Source organism: Filicampus tigris, chromosome 19, assembly GCF_054856515.1.
Source record: "Filicampus tigris isolate MCC_2025a chromosome 19, RoL_Ftig_1.0, whole genome shotgun sequence".
NCBI classification, from domain to species: Eukaryota; Metazoa; Chordata; class Actinopteri; order Syngnathiformes; family Syngnathidae; genus Filicampus; species Filicampus tigris.
This window is the reverse complement of record NC_141235.1, coordinates 15,132,723-15,156,598: the sequence shown is the minus strand read 5'-3', so window position 1 is coordinate 15,156,598 and position 23,876 is coordinate 15,132,723. Positions and strand designations below refer to the sequence as shown.

At 45.6% G+C, this 23,876-nt stretch overlaps 1 protein-coding gene across 1 annotated transcript in view; it reads left to right on the top strand.

The window, feature by feature from the left end:
* The window catches only part of myo15b (myosin XVB), a 142,636-nt gene that overhangs the window by 63,850 nt on the left and 54,910 nt on the right, over nt 1-23,876 (top strand). The window contains exons 25-29 of the mRNA XM_086017487.1: nt 1,908-2,023; nt 6,843-6,958; nt 16,105-16,246; nt 16,344-16,455; nt 17,673-18,078. Coding sequence (XP_085873613.1) covers nt 1,908-2,023; nt 6,843-6,958; nt 16,105-16,246; nt 16,344-16,455; nt 17,673-18,078 — 892 coding nt within the window. The remainder of the gene's footprint in view (nt 1-1,907; nt 2,024-6,842; nt 6,959-16,104; nt 16,247-16,343; nt 16,456-17,672; nt 18,079-23,876) is intronic.

The window sequence follows — 23,876 nt, the reverse complement described above, 5'->3', positions numbered from 1 at the left end:
ACCTTTCGTGTGATGGTTTTACATTCATCATTAAGGGAGGCGAAGGGATTACAAGCAACTCTTGTCTTCCTTTTGCATGAATTTGGAGAAATTTAAAAAGCTTGTTTACATTCTGACTTTCAAACTGTGGCAAAAATGTGGCCCATACTTGACAAAAAAATATTTTTAAAGTTCTTTCAACAGGCCTTTGCAAAGAACAAGACTTGATCAACATGCTCAGATAATACCTAGTCTCCAACGTATGCAGCAGTACTTGAAATCCCTATTCTTCCACGGCAGAATAAGGATGTAAATCCTTGTCAATAAATGACACAATGGCATTCGTACTTCGCTTTGCCTTTTACGATGAGACTGGCAGCTTCATGGATTGTTCTCTGGTCAGTCGCGCCCCCCAGTATTGGACCCCCAGCAACAACAGCCAGCCGTCTTACTGATTCCTCTGTAGGTTACAGTTACATGACTTCTCATGTTTGTTGATTGCAAAGCATTTTATTTTAGCATGACATGGCTGACATATGACTTGACACTTGAAGTAGGTTAAAGTTTCTTTTTTTCAACAATAATCTTATTAATTTACCAAAGAGAATAACTCTCTTACCGTGCTGACAGTTTCGGCTGTCACTGCAGCCTTCCTCGGAGCTGTCACTGTTTCCTCGTTACGTGTCTTAAAACAGCTGTCCGGGTCGGGGGAACCTTCAAAATAAGGCTGCCCGACCTGGTCAAGGCTAGGCTCCAACTCCCCGCCGCCATTGAATGATGGTGTCCCAGGTGTGTAGGAGCATGTAGGCCCCCTCGTCTCTGTTAATGGTGCATTCTCCACGTCTCCTTATTTCCATAGCCTCCTTGATCCATCTTTTGAGTTTATTGGTTTCCGAAGTTATGATTCTGCCCTTCTCCCAGTCCATGGTATGGTTGTTGTTCACTTCCTTTGTTGGCATTGTAGAAGCCAAAGTGTTCCCACACTTTAGAAGGAGATTTTTGGAACTCACGGCAAGGTGGGTGGTGGTCATCCATGTCTGTTTTCCTCTGTGCGTGTGTCAGCGTGTGCACTTCCAAAAGTGTCCTGGAGATGACGAATACTGCGCTTCATAGTTCCGCATTATTTAGAGCCTTTGGTATTACATTAATTAACATATTTAAATAATCCAAATTTTGACATTTGTGGATCGATTCATACTCACATCTGAATCACGATGCATCTAAGAATCAAAAAATGTCTTCACTCCTATCCACTATACACAGTGTTGATTATGCATCGCTTCCCCCTCCTGAGATGCCGGATGGTGGAACAGAATTTCCCTGAAGCCATCCAGAAGTCGTTTTCCATGACCTCACCAAACTCCTACCATGCCCAGGTTTTTGCCTCAGTCACCACCAAAGTTGCATACTTCTTGAACAGCCGGCTGCCATCAGCTGCCTTTGCAAAACCAAAAAGGCCCGACAGGATTCTCACACTACACTTGACGCCCTTGTCCCCTCCCACAGGTGGTGATGCCTTGGGAAGGGGGATCCCATCCATTCCTACACTGGCGATGTTACCCGACTTTCCGCCTATGTCGGATTTTACCATTAAAGTCAACATTTACGTCAAAATTCTTAGTATAAAAAAACAAAAATACATCGGAAATTACGTCCATTTGTGTCACAACACCATGCCTTATTGTTCACAGTGGGTTATTCAAATGCCGGAGCAACTCTGTCCACTCATTCAGGTTATTCAGAATGTTTCGGAAATTTTGACCATAACCCAAATATTGACTGCATGTAAACTATGGTGCTGGGGACAAGATGGCGGAAGAGGCACGGGTGCCGTTACGTCGAATAGGTCGCGTACGTCGTAATTCGAGGACTTCCTGCATTCTATAATTTCTGCAGTATATGTCATTTTTGCCATTTGTCCTTAATAGTGAATCTTAATCTGGGAACAATGGTCAACATTCAGGATGACAGCATCAAGAAAAGGATTGTCATTGCTGCTCGGGACAATTGGGAAAACTACTTTTCACGCCTATTTCCTGTAAAGGTGAGAATTTAATATTTATATTATTAGAGGTAGAGATGTGTGATATATCAATATATATTTTAATGTGATATACTGTAAAAACTAAGGATATAACCTTTTATATTGTTTTTTTTTAATCTGGTTTTCGATTTCCCTCCCCACTATTCCTCCACTTAATATGTTTACGCCAAGTGGGGACCCCAATGCTCGCCTGTCGCGTACTGTATACAAACTTGTAGGTTCACAGGCAACCTCGACCAGCGAAGCAATGAACCAAGCCTTGCGTTACAGATCCGGGGCCCCGATGGGCGTGCTGAGTTTGATGATATGTGCCCTACCTACATGAATCACAACAATGTACATAGTACTCTTTGTGTTGATTTTGAAAAAAAAAACTTATTTTATTTAGGCCCATCAGGTGGGCGGCTGGGATGCCAGATGTGGGTTGCTCAACTGGGCCGGTGAGCAGGTTGGCCAGGACAGCAAGCATATGGGGATTTTCATGGTTGTTCAAATGGATGGCTGTGCATTACAGGGGTCGCACATGATGTATCAATGGCAGCCGCAGAATGTGCTCCGTTCAAGCAGGGTCAGGTGGTGGCCGCAGGATGTGCACCACTGGAGGTAAGACATGAGGCCAGTTGTGACATGGACAGCTGACTGACGTGGCGAGTCTCAGCTGCCCAGTCACGATATGGACAGGAGACTGTCACGGCGACTTTGATCGCCCAATCGTGACGTTGACAGCTTACTGGCTCGGGCTAGCTTCGGCCGCCCATTAGCGATGGACGGTCTGATGGCGACTCTACATCGTGCACCACTGGAATAGAAGTGTCACAGCACAGAACCAATAACCTGGAGTTGCCGCCACACAGGAACGGGATCCTCGAGCTGCTGCGCCAAAGGAACAGGAGCCTGCAGCTGCTGCTGTGTAGGAACGGGAGACTACAGCCTCCACTGTGTAGGAACAGGAGTCTCAACTGCCATACTGAAGGAACGGCAGCCCCACGCAGCACTACAGGAAGACAGTCTTCATGTGCCTCATCAGCCATTGCGGTTGGGTAGCACAAGAAACATAAGGGGCTGATTGTGCAAAAACACTGAATGAGTTGGGGAAACTGGTACAGAATTACATGATGAAAAAATGTTGCCTTTACGTGGACTTCTCCATTGGCCACCACATAGAGGTCCCTTATAGGTGGACAAACACACAAGTCAGTAGAAAAAGTCTTGGGTGTGAATCACATGGTTTCGAAAAAGAAAAACTCAACCAAAACTGACTGAGAAGCAAAAGAAAAGAAAAAATGATTTGGAGAAGAAAACAGAACAGAACAGAAAAATTCAAAATTGAGTCTGCAGACAAAGTCAGGAATAAAGCTTTATAAATTAGGGTTGTGTTCAAAATCGGAAAAACAAACTGTGAGAATGTGAAATATTAGGGCAATGTGAAATTCTAGGATGAGAGGAGAACACCGGTGAGCAAGACAGAGGCGCAAGTCATGGGCGCCCTCCGAGCTGCCTCCTCATGATTGCTATTTGCCTGTGGAATTCCAATGTATTTGTAGCTGTCCTGCACATGTGCTATGCTACCTTCAGGTAGTTCAATCCCTTCGGTTGTGATTATCTTCCCTAGTTATCATTCGCCCATGCTCTAGTCCGAATGACATTCTGATGTCATTGCTGTATATCCTTGAGGTGAATGAGGGAGTCGATTTCACACTTGTTCTTAGCATACAGCTTGATGTCATCCACGTAGTGGAGGTGGCTGATCGTTTTTTCCAGTTTTGAACAGATACCTGAAACCACTCTTGGTTATGATCTTACTGAGTGGGTTCAGGCCCATGCAGAACAGCAGTGGGGTCAGAGCATCTTCTTGGAATACGCCTCATTTGATATTCACCTGTGCAACTGCCTTTGAGTTGGCCTCCAGAGTTGTAGTGCACAGCCTCATTGAGTTCTTGATGAAGGTTCTTACAATCCTGTTGAAGTTCCAAGCATTCCAGTATCTATGTGTGCGGCATTTTAGTAGGCTTTCTTGTAGTCAGTCCAGGCAGTGCACAGGTTGGTGCTTCTGGTTTTACAGTGTTGGTCGATTGCCCTGTCAACCAGTAATTGGTGTTTGCAGCCCGCCACAGAGGAACTACAAATAGAACCCATTCATATTCACAGTGTTTAGCAATGGGAAAATAATCATTTAAAATTGTATTTATTCATCATTGGAGATACACATGCAGCAATCTGTTGCAGTGACTCATTTATTTGGCGTAAACTATTTGCAATGATGGTCAGTTGACCCTTGATTTGGTTTATGGATGTGGCGATATCTTGTTGGTTTGTAGTAGCACTGCCTCCGTCAGCTCCCTTGCCCCTCCAGGATGCACGGAATGGGTTCCGGAAGGCCCCGGCTGCTCCTCTTCCTCCGACTCATCCACTACCTCTGGCTGTATAACATTGACGGCAAACATTTACGATCAAATCTATGTAGATATACACAGTAACATGTGTATATACACATGTATATACACACCAACCTACATCTACATAAAAAATATGAGGAACACTCATTTCGGCCTGTACATAGATAGTACAGAGGAAAAAATACTCTAAGTAAGCGACAGTGCTGCAGTGCTGTAGTGAAATGTAAGGAACAGCATTGGATAAAAATAAAACTAGACTAACAGTAGTGGGGAATGTTGAGTATTGCACGGTATTACAGTAGTGGGGAATATTGGGTATTGCACGATATGAGCTCAGGTGCAGGACTGCACAATTGCACTAATTTCCGCCAGTTTGTAGAGACTACACAATGTTCTTGTTAAAGAGTCTGACAGCAGCAGGCAAGAAGGAACGGCGGAATCTCTCCTTTGCACAGCGAGGGTGTAACAGTCTGTCACTGAAGGTGCTGTGGAGTGCTGTTAGGGTGCCCTGGAGGGGGTGGTCCGGGTTGCCCAGCATTGATGACAGCTTGGCCAACATCCTCCTGTCCCCCACCGAGTCCACAGAGTCCAGGGAGCAGCCCAGGACAGAGCCGGCCATCCTGACCAGTTTGTCCAGCCGCTTCTTGTCCCGGGCCGAGACGCCGCCTGCCCAGGTGACCACTCCCTGGAAGATGACCGATGCAACCACCGAGTCATAAAAGTTCCTGAGGAGTGTCCCCTGAACCCCAAAAGACCTCAGTCTCCTGAGTAGGAAGAGTCTGCTCTGACTCTTCCTATAGAGGGCGTCTGTGTTGTCGCACCAGTCCAGTTTATTGTTCAGATGAACACCCAGGTACTTGTAAGTTGAGACTCTCTCAACCTCTGTTCCCCGGATATTCACTGGTGCAGGTGAAGAGTGTTTGCGCCTACCGAAATCCACCACCATTTCTTTGGATTTCCCCGCATTGATCAGGAGGCGGTTCTGCTGGCACCAGTCCACAAAACCCTGAGTAAGTTCTTTGTACTCCCGATCATCTCCGCCTGTGATGAGGCCGACAATCGCAGAGTCGTCAGAGAACTTCTGCAGGTGACAGGTAGGGGTGTTGTAGTTGAAGTCCGAGGTGTAGAGGGTGAACAGGAAGGGAGCCAAGACAGTTCCCCGTGGGGCCCCCGTGCTGCAGAGGAGCACGTCAGACACACAGTCCTGTGTCCTCACATACTGTGGCCGGTTTGTGACTTAGTCCTGGATCCATGTGGTGAGGTGGTGCGCCACCCCCGCCCGCTCCAGCTTGTCTCCCAGTAGGGTGGGCTGGATGGTGTTGAAAGCACTGGAGAAATCAAAGAACATGATCCTCACAGTGCTCCCCGCCTTCTCCAGGTGGGAGAGTGAAGTATGGAGGAGGTAGATGATGGCATCATCCACACTGATGCCAGGCTGATATGCGAACTGGAGTGGGTCCATTGAGGAGCTCACCAGGGGGCGCAGGTGGACAAGGACCAGTCTCTCCAGGGTCTTCATCAGGTGAGACGTCAGCGCCACTGGTCTGAAGCTGTTGAGCTCCTTAAGACCATCATTTTTATTTTACCTGCAATGTGACTGGTAGATGGTACAGCTGGTGGGAGAATGTCAGTGTCTCCAACAGGAATAATGCCACTGAGTGCTGTTTCCCCAATGATGGTGGCAATTTGGGTGTCCATGGGTGATATTTCGCTTGATGTGGTTCCTCCTCCAGTTACAGATAGTGCTTGTCTGTGAGCTGTGACGCGTTCCTTGGCTTGGATTTTGACCTTTTGGATTTTAAACTTCCCAAGGCCTTCAGATGCAGGATTGCAGGCCCCTTACGATTGAAACGATAGATTTTTTTCTTTTAAGAATATGAACCAATCAAATTTGAGATTCGTGCTAGGCGCCAGTGCTCAGCCTGATACACCACTGTAAATCAGCGCCTTGAGAACACGTTGACAACCGTTTGACTCTGGTTAAATACATACATACTTGAATGTCACATGAAGCATAGTTGAATTTATTTTATTTCTTTGCACTTTTGTTGAGAAGTGTTTTTTACTAAGAATAAGAATGCCTTTATTGATCCCACAGTGGGGAAATTTTCATATATACTACAATATATAGAATTAACTTGGCAATTTGATATCCTTGGTTTTATTTTACTTATGGAAAAATGGAAAATAAACAATTATTTCATCTAACTTGAACATAAAATACGTCAGAAATATCTATTAATATAGGTCAAATTATACAAAAGATATGTGAGCTCTACTTCAGGGGCACAGCTAAATGAAATACACAATGTACATATTGCCAAAACATCTACATCAGGGATAGACAACTTTTTGGAATGCCGCATATGTGCCTCCCACCCCCATCCTTACCCACGACATTTGTTAATATCTACCGATTGCAGTCAGACAGTGGTGACACTCAGATTTTGGGTGTATGTCATCGTGGAATTCGTCTCCTGAGGATGGTTGCAGCATCAGGCATCGATCCAAAACACCTCCGCCTACTTCAAAACTACAGGTAAACACTTATTCAACATACATAAACAGCATTGTTTCACAGATAGATTACATTTGATCAATGGAGCACATTTGGATCTCCACATAAAATTTGGCGGTTCAGGTAAAAAAGTCATGACATAATGCTTGCTGTCTGTGTGGATGGTGGAAGCCAATTAGTCCTCTCATTCATCTAGGTCAGAGTTGAGCAACTCTGGTTATCGAAAGCTAAGGATGTCACAATAACGGCAATATCTTGATATTGTAATATTAAAACACATAACCACAATATCTTTGTCATGCCACGATTTTACTAGCAGCAAATTTGTTTAACTCACTCACTGCCAGACATTTTCAGACCCTTTTTTACCCTAATGTTTGAAATTAAAAAATATCTATATATATATATATATATATAAATAAATTCCTCTGATTGAATTTCTGGACTGTGAAAAGACAAGTAAATTTGTCAATAGCAGTGAATGAAAAGCCCAAGTTGTTTTCCGTTTGTGCAGTTCAAGCACTCTCGGTTGGTTAGTTTATTAGTGCAGTTTCTTGTGCATTCACAATGTCTGTGTGCATTACCAAGTAAGTGCCTTTGCACTTCTGAGCCAATAGGAGCGCATGACTGGCCAAGCCTATTTCTTTGTGAATGCTGTTATGGTAAATGGGCTATCACGTGTATAGCGCTTTTCTACCTTCGGTACTCAAAGCGCTTCACACTGTTACTACATTTTACCTACTGATGATGCAGCATCAGGAGCAACTGGGGGTTCAGATATCTTGCTCAAGGATACTTCGACAAGGTCACAACAGCTGGGGATCGAACCCACAACCTCTGTGTTATGACCACTCTAACATTGAGCCATGCCGCTCCCATGCTGTTATTATGTTCAAAAAAGAATACAGTGATCCCTCGCTACTTCGTGCTTCAACTTTCGCGCCCTCGGTGCATCGTTTCAGAAGCGTTCATAACAAATTTAAAATGAAACAACACAGCCATATCGGGAGCCAAATTGCAGAAAGACGCATTGTGTCCAAGATATGACTTGACTCTGAGGCTTTGTACATAACCGCAGGCACTCATAAAAGGCGGTGACTGGTTCCCAGCGAGAGATCGACCAACGAGAGCACAAGTGGATTTACTTCTTCCACACACTGTACTGTACGTGAGCTGACTGGTTGCGCATCATCGCAGCCTCCCGCTTAGTCTCGTCCATTATTCAAATGTGCCGTTGATTTAGTCAGAGTCCAGCCGGATACTTTCTCCTCCATATTTGTAATGATGTGTTTGCTCTAATAAAGTTTTGTAAAAATCGGATCGTACAGTACAACAGCTGTGTTTATAAGTCGTGAAAGCAGCGCGCTCCCGGCCGGCCAGCGGCACGGACGCCTTAGACATCGCCAAATAAAGTGTGAAAGTGTGTTAAATTTGTCTTAGGATGTCTTAAAACAGTTTACCTTAACTACAATCCCGCGTTGCATTTTATCCAAAGGACCTTATTGATGTTATTGTGCAAAGATAAAGTTAATGCATGATCCCCCTCTGGTGGCCATGCTCTTCTTCGTTTTTAAATGAAGTAGAAGGCAACAAAGCGAAGAAGCAGCCTGTTTTTACTTTCAGCTTTCACGATGACGAGGACGACAAGCGTTTTAAAGTGCACTTTGCGGTTTTCATTTATCGTGGCGCGTTCTGTCCCCCCATTTACCGCGATGAATGAGGGATCACTGTATTGTGATTTTTTTTTATATGAGCTTTTTTTTTTTTTTTCTTACAATATCGTGAGCTTTTAGACAGCATCATGAGCTTTTTATATATTGCCAACCACGATATCGTCATAAATATCATATCGTGAGGTTCATATCGTGATATTGTGTGAAGGCGAAGGCCTTTACAGACATGTTATCCGTGTGGTTTATTATTGTGTGAAGGCAAAGGCCTTCACACATGTTATTCCTACAGTTTATTATTATTCCACTTTTTCACACTTTTTTTGGCGTGCGACTCCTTCCACATTTTTTACCCGATTAACATAATTCTAGTTTCAAGACATTCCGAAAATTCACGTCTTCCGGGATAGTATTTTTTTTCGTTCCCCAAATTTACCGTTTCCCCAATATTACCCATTTTTCACCCCAAAAAAACGCATTCATTTCCAACGGCACTTTCAACATTTCCCCTTTCCACCATTCCAATTTCAAGTTCACAAGATTCAACTCATTCACCTCACATTGATAAAGCTTTTCAACAAATAAGACATCCACAATTCCTACTAACAAAATATTCATCTTATTCACGCTTAAAAAAGCCATAAAAAATCCACCATTCATTCCCAATTGCAGATACAACATTTCACTTTTACATCATTCCAATTTGAAAAAATTCACAACATTCAGCTCATTCAACTCACATTAAGCTTTTCAACACACCCAAAATTAGCTAGACTGGGGATACTCGCCCCGAGGTCTCCCCAGTGCGGCCGCCATCTTGGACAGAGACATTAGCTAGACTGGGGAAACTCACCCCGGGGTCTCCCCAGTGCGGCGGCCATCTTGGGCGAGGACATTAGCTAGAATGTGGATACTAACCCCGAGGACTCCCCCTTGCGGCGGCCATCTTGGACAGGGACATTAGCAAGACTAGGAACACTCACCCCAGGTCTCCTCAGTGTGGTGTCCATCTTGGGCAGGGACATTAGATAGACTGGGGATACTCACCCCGAGGTCTCCCTAGTGCGGCCGCCATCTGGGACAGGGACATTAGATAGACTGGGGATACTCACCCCGAGGTCTCCCCAGTGCGGCCGCCATCTTGGACAGAGACATTAGCTAGACTGGGGAAACTCACCCCGGGGTCTCCCCAGTGCGGCGGCCATCTTGGGCGAGGACATTAGCTAGAATGTGGATACTAACCCCGAGGACTCCCCCTTGTGGCGGCCATCTTGGACAGGGACATTAGCAAGACTAGGAACACTCACCCCAGGTCTCCTCAGTGTGGTGTCCATCTTGGGCAGGGACATTAGATAGACTGGGGATACTAACCCCGAGGTCTCCCCAGTGCGGCGGCCATCTTGGTCAGGGACATAAGCAAACTGGGGATACTCACCCCGAGGTCTCCCCAGCGCGGCGGCCATCTTGGACAGGGACATTAGCTTGACTGGGGATGCTGACCTCGAGGTCTCCCCAGTGTGGCGGCAATCTTGGGAAGGGACATTAACTAGACTGGGGATACTCATCCCGAGGTTTCCCCCGTGTGGTAGCCATGTTGGTCAGGGAAATTAGTTAGACTGAGGAAACTCACCCCGAGGTCTCCACAATGTGGTGGCCATCTTTGGCAGGGACATTAGCTAGACTGGAGATACTCACCCTGAGGTCTCTCCAATGCGGCGGCCATATTAGAGGAGGACCAAAAATCAACAGGAAGTTACCCATATTCAACAGGAAGTGAACCCAAATGACCCGGAAATGAACAGAAAGTGACCCAAATGACCCAGTAATAGACCGCAAGTGACCCAAATGACCCCGAAATAGACCGGAAGTGGTCTAAATGACCCGTAAATGGAACGGAGGTGACCCAAATAACCCGGAAATGAACCAGAAGTGACCCTAATGACCCGGAAATGAACCGTAAGTGTTCCAAATGACCAGGAAATGGACCGGAAGTGGTCCAAATGACTCGGATATGAACCTGAAGTCTTCCAAATGACCTGGAAATGAACCAGAAGTGACCCAAACGACCCGGAAATGGACCAGAAGTAGTCCTAATAACCTGTAAATTGACCGGAAGTGACCCAAATGACCCGGAAATGAACCAGAAGTGACCCTAATTATCCGGAAATGAACCGGAAGTGGTCCAAATGACCAAGAAATGGACCCAAAGTGGTCCAAATGACCCGGAAATGAACCCGAAGTTGTCCTAATGACCTGTAAATGGACCGGAAGTGACCCTAATGACCCGGAAATTGACCGGAAGTGACCAGAATAACCCGGAAATGGACCGGAAGTGACCTAAATGACACGGAAATGGACCGGAAGTGACCTAAATGACACGGAAATGGACTGAAAATTACCCGGAAAAGATCCGGATGTCTTTCATCCATCCATCCATTATCTCCCGCTTATCCGAAGTCGGGTCGCGGAGGCAGCAGCTTCAGCAGGGAAGCCCAGACTTCCCTCTCCCCAGCAACATCTTCCAGCTCTTCCGGAGGGATCCCATGGCGTTCCCAGGCAAGCCGGGAGACATAGTCTTTCCAGCGTGTTCTGGGTCGCCCTCGGGGTCTCCTGCCGGTGGGACATGCCCGGAACACCTCACCAGGGAGGCGTCCAGGAGGCATCCTAATCAGATGCCCGAGCCACCTCAACTGGCTCCGCTCAATGCGGAGGAGCAGCGGCTCGACTCTGAGTCCCTCCCGGATGACCGAATTTCTCACCCTATCTCTAAGGGAGATTCCGGACACCCTGCGAAGGAAACCCATTTCAGCCGCTTGTATCCGAGATCTTGTTCATTCGGTCATGACCCACAGCTCATTACCATTGGTGAGAGTAGGAACGTAGATCGACCAGTAAATTGAGCGCTTCGACTGTACAGGGTCCGCATCACAGCAGACGCTGCACCGATCCGCCTGTCGATCTCCCGTTCCATCTTACCCTCACTCGTGAACAAGACCCCAAGATACTTGAACTCCTCCACTTGGGGCAGAATCCCATCCCGACCCGGAGAGGGCACACCACCCTTTTCCGACTGAGGACCATGGTCTCAGATTTGGAGGTGCTGAAGGGGGACCCACGTTTCCTTTTCGGACTGAGCCCGGCCCCATGGGTGCCGGCCCGGCCACCAGGCACTTGCCATCGAGCCCCACCTCCAGGCCTGGCTCCAGAAGGGGGCCCCGTTCATTATATTCATCATAAGGGGTCATTTTGAGCCGTGCTTAGTCTGGTCCGTCCGCTATTCTCTATGATTTGCGGTCATTCAACTTTATTCAGTATCGTTTCAACGCATTCCACAGTTTTTCATAGAGGTCATTGAACTTCGTTCATTATCATTCAACTTCATTCAGTATTATTCAACTTGATTCAACTTCATTCCACTTTATTCAACTTCAGTCAGTATCATTCAACTCAATTCAGTGTCATTCAACTACATTCAAATCAACTTCATCCCACTTATTTCTACTTCATTTCAATTCATTCCTTTCATTCCACTTAATTCAGAATCATTCAACTTCTTCCAGTATCATTCAACTTAATTCAGTATCATACAACTTCATTCAACTACATTTAGCTTCATTCAACTTAATTCCAATGCATTACGTATATTTCATTCAGCTTCCTTCGCATTCACACGCAATTTCTCCAGAAATTGCATTCTCTAGTTATAATTATTATGATTCCTTGTTATATTCCCCCCACTTTGGCGTGCAACTCCTTCCACATATTTCACCCGATTCACTTCATTCAAGTTTCAAAACATTCAGAATATTCATGCCATCTTGGGTAGTATTTTTTCTAGTTTCACAAATTTTCAAATTTTTCACAATTTCACGTTTTTCACCCCAAAAAAACCCTGTTCATTTCCAACGGCACATTCAACATTTCACATTTAAACATTTAAACCATTCAAATTTCAAATTCACATGATTCAACTGATTCAACTCACATTGATAAAGTTTTTCAACACACCTACAATTCCTACTTCCCAAAAATTCAACATATTCCCCCCCCCCCAAAAAACACAAATATTCAACTATTCATTTCCATTGACACATTCAATAATTCACATTTACATCATTCCAATTTGAAATTCACAACATTCATCTAATTCAACTCATATTGGTCAAGCTTTTCAATACATCCCAAATTTCTATTTCCCACACATTCAACTCATTCACCCTTAAAAAAAACACAAAAATTCAACTATTCACCATTCATTTCCTTTGGCACATTCAACTTTTCACATTTACACCATTCCAATTTCCACAAATTCAAGTCATTCAACTCACATTTAGCTTTTAAACACCCCCAAGATTCCTTCTTCCCGCACATTCAATTCATTCACCGTTAAAAAATCCCACAAAAATTCCTCTATTAACCATGCATTTCCATTGGAAGATTCAACTTTTCATATTTACACCTTCCCAATTTCCAGGACTTCAAATCATTCAAGTCATTCAACTCACATTCAGCTTTTCAACACCCCCAAAATTCCAACTTCCCACACATTCAACTCATTCACCCTCAAAAAAGCCATACAATTTCACCACTCATTTCCAGTGGACCGGTGTTATTGCTCCTTGGTCTCCCCCCCAGTGCGGCGGCCATCTTGGGCAGGGGCATTAGACTGGGGATACTCACCCCGAGGTCTCCCCAGTGCGGCGGACATCTGGGCAGGGACATCTGGGCAGGGACATTAGCTAGACTGGGGATACTCTCCCCGAGGTCTCCCCAGTGTGGCGGCCATCTTGGGCAGGGACATTAGCTTGACTGGGGATACTCAACCCCAGGTCTCCCCAGTGCGGCAGCCATCTTGGGCTAGACTGGGGATACTCACCCCGAGGTCTCCCCAGTGCGGCGGCCATCTTGGGCAGGGACATTAGCTAGACTGGGGATACTCACCCCGAGGTCTCCCCAGTGCGGCGGCCATCTTGGGCAGGGACATTAGCTAGACTGGGGATAGTCATCCCGAGGTCTCCCCAGCGCGGCGGCCATCTTAGGCAGGTACATTCGCTAGACTGGGAATACTCACCCCGAGGTCTCCCCAGTGCGGCGGCCATGTTGGCCATGGAGATTAGCTACAACCATTATTCTCGCCCCTCAGGCAGCCCCAGTAAGGCGGCCATCTTGGAGAGGGACATAAGCTACAGCTAGAATTGTTCAAAAGTATTGGAACACCCAGAATTGTCATCCACAGGTGCCCCTAATGAAGCGGCCATGTTTAATCAAAACTATTGGGACACCCAAAATTTTCATCCCCACGTGTCCCTAATGAAGCGGCCATGTTGTTCAAAAGTATGGGGACACCCAGATTTTTCATCTCCAGGTGTCCCTAATGAAGCGGCCATGTTGTTCAAATGTATCGAGGTGCTGGAAGGGGGTTCAAAATGACTGGCTGCGGTGGGTCCCGTGTGTCCCAAAGCACATGTGCTTTGCTCCTGTGCATGGGTATGTTTAGTGTTGACAGCACATAACTCATGTAATGTTTTTATAGTGCACCGTAGTTTCAAGTAATATGTTGCTGGGAAACTTTTTAATAAAACTTTTTGTAAAGTGTTACTCCCAACAATGATAGCAAAACACATATAGCCTGAATAAAATTGTTGTTTTAGACACATGACGTGAATGAAGTGATCTGAAGGCATCGTAACACTCAGCGAATCAATCGCCAATTAGACAATATAATTTAAATGTGGAAACGTTTCTCGATTTAAAAAGTGACAGTAGAGGTGGGCAATATATCGTCTTCGAGATCATCGTCATTCTTGCTTTCACAATGTGTAATTTTACATTAGCAAGTGTTAATACTGCCTTAAGCATAATGTCTCGAGTCAACCGACGGCCGCAAAGTATGAGGAAATGCTGAAAGCCAGTGTACATGTCGTCAACCCCAAATGACAAGCCCAACGTCGGTGGGAATATTATTGTTAGATGTGCCACAACGGTCACTTTGAAGAGCAATTCTGTTGCACCACGAGCCATTTGGATTACGAGGAAAACGTGTCGCCGCGCAAGCACGCTAAACAAAAGCTTAAACACGCACACACACTCAGAAAACAGTCGCCGAGTTGACCCAACAAATATAAACGCATGTACGCACTCACGCACACACACACTCAGTACTTTAGCGAGCAAGTCAAACGTGACATCCTGGATGATCGGTTAACATTCAGTTTACACGCTTGTAGTCCGCATCATTCATAAGTAGCCTGTATTCCCAAGGCATGTTGCACAAATGACGGCAGCTTATTAGTGTGACGCCAGTATACACCCAACCATGAATAAAGTCACAAGTCTACATATCACAGCGATGAATGAGTGGGAAAATGAATTGGTAAATTGCAGTTTTGATATTCAACTTTATTCTGAATACGGTGGCCAATTTATGAGAATGGGTGTTGTCATGATGACGTCATTTTTTCTCTCTCGCTGGGTGACACTTCGTCACTTGTCACATAAATACATTTTTTCTCATTCTGATTGCTGATCCGTCTAGTAGTTGGCAGTGGTACACCAGTACTTACTGCAACTCAAAATGTCACATCATTATGGAATAAGAGCACAGACATTTAAATGACATACTCAAAAATCAATGTAAGTCTATACATAATTTTTTTCTTTATTGTTAAATATTGGGCGGCACGGTGGCCGACTGGTTAGCACGTCCGCCTCACAGTTCAGAGGTCGTGGGTTCGATCCCGGCCCCGGCCTCCCTGTGTGGAGTTTGCATGTTTTCCCCGTGCCTGCGTGGGTTTTCTCCGGGTACTCCGGTTTCCTCCCACATTCCAAAAACATGCATGGTAAGTTGATTGGACTCTCTAAAATTGCCCCTAGGTGTGATTGTGAGTGCGGATGTTTGTCTTTGTGTGCCCTGCGATTGGCTGGCAACCAATTCAGGGTGTCCCCCGCCTACTGCCCAAAGACAGCTGGGATAGGCTCCAGCACGCCCCGCGACCCTTGTGAGGATAAGCGGTATAGATAATGGATGGATGGATGGATGTTAAATATTGTCAAAGAATATCATTATATTTTGCAGAAGCTGTTTTTAGCAATTTAAAAGAGATGTTGCTCACAAACGCTGTCTATCCACAGTTGGTCCGTGAAGCAAGTGCAGATTTCAAATATTTATTGTGGAATATCGCAAAATTATCGTCATTGAGTTTTTTGAAAAAAAATATATAGATTATTTTTTTGCCCATATCGCTCACCCCTAAGTGACAGTGACTAGAAAACAATTTCTGTTTTTCGTATTGAGACTTTGTCTGTTCCCTCTGTTTCAAGAAAATGACTAAATAAATGTGCTCAAGAAATGTACAATTTTGTCCATCTTTTACCTCTGCCTGGATATTTATTTTCTGTGGGTTAATCATGTTTTTTTTGTGCAGTCAGTTTTGTCATCATTCTAACTGAATTTTGAAGTACTGTACAGTAATTTAGCTTGGTCCTGCATCTAAAAAGTTTTGCAGAATTGCTGTCGGTTGAACTCTGTGGCACAACCCAAGTGCAGCTGGAGCTGCCAAATGAAAACCTACAGCTGCACTCTTCCAGAGCTCCTCAAATAGTTGCCATGGTTCAATTCTTTCTCAAAGAGCTTATTAAGGTATGAAGTGCTCTTCCTCACATCGTATTCTTAGCCCCAATGGCAGATGTGTTTTATATTTCAAAGGTTTTGAATAGTGTGCTGTTTGGTTCTCCAGAATTCTGGCCACATGGTTGCCCTGAAGAGCTTTGTAACAGATGACAAGAGCCTGCTCAGCCTCAGCAAAGGTGATGTTATCAAGTTACTACCAATGGAGGGACTCCAAGAAGGTAAGCATTGCTGAAACCTACACAAAAATTTGGTGGTATTGGTAATAGCCCAAGACCTCCTGTCTCTTGTAGCCATATGCTAAATCTAACAGGAATTCCGCGATTTTGAAATCACTTTAAAATTCTGTGTTGCCTTGACGACAAAGGCTGCTGTAACTTGACTGCATGATCAAAATTTCACACATTTGATGAGAGTCTAGACCTGAAGACATCTACAAATGTATTTTTCATTGTCGTGGTAGAGCCATCTACTGGATGAAGGAAATGTTTTATTCTTTGATGTTTTTCTCCCTGCTGGTTAATCAGTTTTACTTCATATTTGCTTGGAAGTGTGTTTAAACCTTCATGATATTGAAATGAAGTTTGTGAGTTCTCACAAAAAGCTGTTGCCATGGCCAACCTCTGTTTGCAAAGAAAACAACGCAAATTTTGAGGGTCACGAAAACTCATGAACCTTTGCAAATACATCAGGCATGGACACAGTATCATTATTTTATTAGGTCTTGTGCTTTTTTTGAATGCCTTATTAGCAGCATCCCCTACAAATTCTGTTTCTTCATGAAGTTGCAACACAAAGTTTGGGAACTTTCAAAAAGCTGTTGCCATGGCAACGCATCAAGGATACTCTGGAAACTTTACAGAACAAAGTCATTTAGAGTGACAAGAGCAAAATTTTATTTCATCGTCACTGTGGTTGCTATGTTTTGTTTAATTATTGTGTTATTCTGAAATGCTTTCTAGTTTAATCCCATTAAAAATGATTTTTTTGCCCAATGATATGTTTTCTTCGAGGAATGGTACAAATTTGACAAATTCCGCTATGTATGCTTACTGTATGAGGGCAGCTTTAAGTAAGTGACATCGGGTCGCGGAAGACCAACAAAAATGATAAACGCGGAGTACCAGGGAGCACAGTACTGATGCAACCATCAATGGCGCCATTGGGCTCAATTTCAAGACCCCCAAAATACATACATTTTCACCAGGATTCACGTCTGCAAATGTTTTTTTCTAGCATGTTAAGTTCTTCAAAAAGGCAGATGGGGGGGTGTTCGTGTCCCCAAATGGGTCCACAAAGGGCTTTTTGTGTGTGCATTACAGCATTGAACAACTTTACTTTATCAATGAAACATTGAAATATAGAAGGCAAACCATGAGGTAATACAAGGTGTCACCGAGTGTACAATTAACTCTTCCTCTCAAATGATTTTCTGCAGGTTGGCTTTTTGGCACAATGGGAGGACGCTCTGGTCTTTTCCCAGAGGATCTAACCCAGCCGTCTGCTGCATTGGATTACCATTATCTCCAACTGGATAGAAGAGATTATCGGTGGAAGAGTATGAGAGGTGCAAGAGCCAATCAGCAAAAAGAAACTCTGGTTCCCGTTGAAAAGCAAATTGACAACATCGATTCCAAGTGGACTACTGTAGATGTCCCTTCCCAGAGAACAGGGCAGACATCCATCCAGGGGTCACATCAAGAGTTACAGAGGCCAAACAGTGATTCAGAGTGGCAGAGAGATGTCTCATCCCTGAGATCAGTACAGACGTCCGTCCAGGAATCGATTCAAAACAGAGAGATACAGATGTCAGCAATGGCTGAGTTTGCCATGGAATTCTTTAGGTACTGTATGAGATACATATTCACACTCACTACCACCTTAATGCAAAACAAGTTGCTGCAAGCAGGGACACCAAAACTACTACTAGCGTCTACTGTTCTTATAGGAGTACTGTGAGTTTGCCGGTAACTGGGGGAAAGAGGAAACAACATGAGCTTATGCAGAGAGAAGCACGTTGCTTTGTTGTTTGCATTTTTATAGCATTTGGATTTGTAGCTCACAGTTAGTGGAAATTTCTCTTGCTCTTGATTTGTTTTGGCCTACAGGACTTGTGCAACAGTAATGATGACTAAAAGCAGGGCTGGACCTGGCTTGTTTTACACCCTGGGCAAGACATACTTTTGCTCCCCCCAGCCAATGATACCCTGCAAGGGAAACAAAAAATATAACAAACAAAAATATAAATATAAATGAATATAGCCTAAAGAATATAAATATTAACAACACACACAGCATATATGGCATACTGCATTTTCCGGGCTATAAGCCGCACCTTCATATAAGCCGCACCCACTCAATTTTTTTAAATTAATGAAAAAAAAACATATATAAGCCGCACTCAATTGTTTAAGGGGGCTCGTGCTGTGGTCAAAGCAGTTTGATCCGCTGTACGGACCGCCCAGGCATATTTGGTTAATAGGTCCGTTATGTTCTGGTATCCGTCTGTTCGTTTGGCCAAGATGTGGAGAGGGGCCTTTGCCACAAGAGGGACCAGAGGGACTTTTGCGTCTTGCTGAGTTTTGTGTAGGGTGCAGCGGGGGCAGCGCTATATAAACATGGCTACTGAGGCTTCCATCTGTGGCCAATAAAAATAATGCCGCATTAGGGACAGAGTCCGTTCTCGGCCTTGGTGGCCCAATTGGGAATGGTAGGCATCCAGGAGCGGCAGCATCTGGGTCTGTGGAACCACTATTTTGGTGACCATTTCATTGCTCAGCTGGTCTTGGACTAACTGGCATAATACACCTTCCTTCAAAGTCAAGCGCTCCCACTGTCCAAGTAGCTGCCTGACCGTCTGGGTCTGGTCCTTTCTCTGCAGTCAGAAACACTCCTTGCTCGATGTACCGACGGACTGCCATCAGGTCATCGTCTTCCTCCTGGCGTTTCCTCCAATGGTTTGTGTCCCAGCCCCAGGAAACGGGGGCGGTGGCCTCAGCCACTCCTCGAGCCTCTACAATCCCGACCAGAAGCCCGTCCTCCCCGATGATGGTGCATCACTGGGGGATTCGATGCCTGCAGATGGGAGTCTGGAGAGTACATCTGCATTAGTATGTTGTCTGCCTGGACGGTACTGGATTTGAAAAATCGCCAACTGGGCTGCCCACCACTGCTCCACCGCCCCCAGATTAGTGGTGGACCAGCGGGTTGTTGTCAGTCACGACAGTTACTTTTTCCCAGTTACTTTTTGGTAATCTTTGAACTTCTCAGCTAGTGCCCACTTCATAGCCAAGAGCTCAATTTTGAAGGAGCTGTAGTTTGAATCATTGCGCTCGGCCGGGTGGAGGCTCCTCCTGGTGTATGCAATGACTCTCTCTGCCCCATCCTGTTGCTATGCCAGCACTGCTCCTAACCCACAGTTGCTTGCATCAGTGTAAACAATGAAGGGCTTTGTGAAGTCTGCATACGCTAAAATGGGTGCCTGGAGTACCACTTCTTTGAGCCTCTGAAAGGCTACATCGTGCTCGGGGCTCCACTCTATCGTGGGGGACCGCCGCCCCTTGGGGCGTCCAGTGCTCACCAGTAGCTCGTTGAGTGGTTTGGCAATCTTAGAGAAGCCTTTGATGAATCGTCTGTAGTTGCTTGTAAACCCCAGAAAAGACAGCACTTGCCTGTTCTTGGAATATGCCATGCCTGTACCACAAAAATCTTCTCAGGGTCAGGTGCCACCACTTGGCTGCTAACACAATGCCCCAGGAACCTTATTTTCTTCCGGAAGAGATGACATTTTTTGGGACTTAGCTTCAGCCTATACTGCTCCATGGCCCGGAACACCCCCTCTAGATGGCCCAGATGGGTGGTAAAATCTGGGGGGAAGACAATCACATCTTTAAGGTAGACTAGTGTAGACAAAGCTAGCTGCCCCCTTAAGCACTGTTTGAGCCTCTGGAAGGTAGCGGGAGCATTACAGAGACCAAAAGGCATTCGGTTCCACTCAAACAGTCCAAAGGGGGTTGTGAATTCAGTCTTCCCCTGGTCACACTCTTCCACCCGCACCTGCCAGTAGCCGCTGGCAAGGTCCAGGGTAGTGTACCACGCAGCCTGGGTCAAACTTGTTAAAGAGTCCTCAATTCTGGGAAAGGGAAAAGCATCTTTCCGGTCACATCGTTTAGCTTTCTGTAATCTACACAGAACCTCCATGCCCCATTCTTTTTCTGTACTAAAACGAGAGTGGCCGCCCAGGGGCTGCTGCTACTCACCCCCTTCCAACATACCTTTAGTAGGGTGCAGATCTCCCGATACAGGGTGGGGGGTACTGGACGGTATCGCTCATGGATAAGGGCTGTGTCGCGCCAGTGGGTATTTGATGTTGGACAACACTAGTGCACCCATAATGCTCCTGCTGGGCAGAGAAGACATGTTGCCACCTAGTCAGGAACTGCTGCAACTGTTGCTGTTGGTCCGCATCCAGCCCTTCACCCTGTAACGTGTCACATGCTAGATGCCGAGGTACTTTGGCAACTCGCACATCAGCCCCCAACCCAGTTTGTATCACTCCAACCTCAAACACACCTGGATTGGCCAGAGTGCAACGGATGTCTCTCCCCTCCCTCACCTGGTCGAGGCCTACTGGCGTTACCCAGGCAAGCCCCTGGTATCTGTAAATTGTCACTGGATGTGGGTGCATGTTTCTCACCCTCACTGGAACGCGTCCCTTCTAAACTGTGGTGAGCGAATGGGCTACCTGGATGTTCGGGCATCCGTCATGTGGATCCACAACCACCCATCCCTCCGATCCATGAGTCTGAGCTGGCAGCTTGGCCCAGATCAGGGACTCACTGCAACCTGGGATGGTGAGGGCATAGCGGCAGGCTGCCCGGGTTGTGTCTGTTTGTTCTCGGTGGGCCAAGCTGGTCTGGATACGATGGCAATCAGCAATGACTGGCTCCCACTCCCTGTCTTCAGGGGTTCTCGTGCAGCTGCTTGTAGTCAGGCCATCTACCTGAAACATATCCTTCCAACATGCAGCAAGCATTCCTAGCAGGGCCCGATGAGCCCCCAAACAGTCATCTTTAACAATGACAATCCCCTTATCTGGTGCCTGGATGCTACGCACCTGGAGGTCAGCAATTAGATAACCCACATATGGCATATCTAGCCCATTAGCTCCTCGTAAAGTCAGCCAAGGAGTCTTGCTCCCAAGCATCTGCAGTTGGCCAAAGAGTTCTTTACACAGACTTTCGGCAAACAGAGTAACTTGTGAGCCAGTGTCTACTAGACACCAAACCGGTTGGTTGTTAACTCTAATTTCAACTACAGAGCATTGTCCAACTAAGGCATTTAGTGTGTGGGCTGAGGAACTTATGGAGGCTATCCCGGACACTTGCCTCACAGTGGCCGGGCGCTCTGAAAATCCACCTAGGAAGTGGGCGAGCAGGACAGTGACGGCTGATGTGTCCAGCAACCCCACTTTGGATATAGATTGGCTGTCCTTGGCTATCCCACTAAAATCTAGAGTTATTCTAGTCTGCTTGATGGGGTCCTTGTTCTCCGTATTCCATCAGGGAAGGACAAGTCAAATCTGTCGGTCGACTGCTACGAAGCTCCTTGAGCAGAGTCTTGGACAACTCACTCGTGAGCGTTCAGATCCTTCATAATTTCTTCCCTTAACTCTTGCTTCCAGTCAACTGCTGTACCTGGCTTTGGGGCCATCTCTAGTGCCAGAGCTGCAGCTTCAGGGCTTGACAAATGGGCCCCTCTCTCAGACCCAGAAGGAACTGGTCACCCACCAGGGCATCACCCTCACCCAAGCCAGCGTCAGTTAGGTTTTTCAGTCTGGAAAAGAGTTCTCTAATCTGCATTGAGAAGGATTGTAGTAATTGTTTAACCCCTTGTCTGCAGTTGAAAAACTGTGCTCTCAAGGTTGGTGTGTTATCCCCGTACAGCCCTTTGAGGATATTGTAAATCTTCTCAGGTGTGTTGCGATCACCTAAAGCAACTGCCAATACTTCCCTCTTGGCTTCACCATCCAGCGAGCCCAGTACAAACTGAACGTGTTGCTGCTCGCCCAGTCCTTGACAACTGGCCAGGTATATGGTCTGAGAAACCCATTCTCCTACTGTTCTCTCAGAATTTAGGCCACTGAATCTAGGTGCCCATGGGGCTCCCATGAGTACTGCCATTACTGCTGGACCATGCTCCAGTACTGGCGAGCGATGCTCTGGTGCCTCCTCTGTCATACTAGGGGTGGGAATCTATGGGTACCTCACGATTCGATCCGATTCCGATTCAGAGGCCCACAATTTGATCCCATTCCTACGCACTACAATGGCTTACATTTTATAGTTAATCTAAAACACAGTCTTCGACTTTAATTAAAGTAGCAAGGCAACCTTGTTTACGTGTCAACACAAATTTCAAAAAGTGCCAATGGCACCATTTGTTGTAACAAATGTCTGTAACTTCTTCTATAACAAAAAAAATATCAAAACATATCTAAACTTAATCTGATTTAGCGTAACCTGTATTTTAATACTTTTAAGTGCAATATGCATCATCTGATTGACATTACTGTGTAACTTAGCAACGAACGCTGCTTTTATTTAATCTAATGTAGCACCTGGTGTAATATATTTTCTTTTAAATGTTGCAATTTGCCCTGCGATTGGCTGGCAACCAGTTCAGGGTGTACCCCGCCTTCTGCCCGAAGACAGCACCCCCGCGACCCTCGTGTGAGGATAAAGCGTTTTAGATAATGGATGGATGATATTTCAATTGGTGACCTTTGTTGTACATGATATTGTGCATTACAGCAGAGGGCAGTGTTGAACAATGTGTGAAAAATGACTGTTGGCAAAGTGAACCAGAGAGCAAGAATGTTCCTGGGCGGACAAAAACAAGAGGACGAGACTGAAGAAAGAAAAAGGTGCGCGGTGCTGTAGCAATTTGGCCAGTAGAAGTACTGTACTGTGTATTTCCTCCGTTAAGAGCAATATAGGTTCGAGCTCGTTCCACAGCTTACTGTGAGTGGTGTAATTAACACTAACATTAAACCCTCCGAAATTGCCATCAAACAGAACAGCTTTATTAATCGAAATATAAAGCAGCATATTTTGTAACAATAAATAACAGACTTTAATGTGTTAATCTTGCAGAAGATGTGCATATTCTAGGTTTTTGGGTGTGGAAAGAAGTACTCTACATGCTCTGATGTTATTTTACTGCGCGATGGGAATTTTATATACAGCGTCACTGTGCAACGGGGCTGTGAAAGCCCCTTCCTTCCGCAACCGATTCAGACGCAAATCCGATGCAATGCACTCTGCAATGGATTTGATCATTTTTCTTACCCTTTCTGCGTTTGGTGGGAGAATTGCGAGAACACCTGACAGACTAAGTCGGCTGTTATCTCCGATGGGTCGCAGCACTCAACTCTGTGTGGTAACGTGTCATCTTTGTTGGGTTCCCAAAATATTTTTATCAACGTCTCACACTTAATAAAGAAACGAAATGTCTCCAAACCGATGCTTTTAATGAGGATGCGCCGCTCGTGTGAGGTTTTGTTTGTCCCGCCATCTTGTCACGTAAGCCTAGGCACAGATGTCTGACGTACAAACGCACGTAATTGCTTGCACATATATAT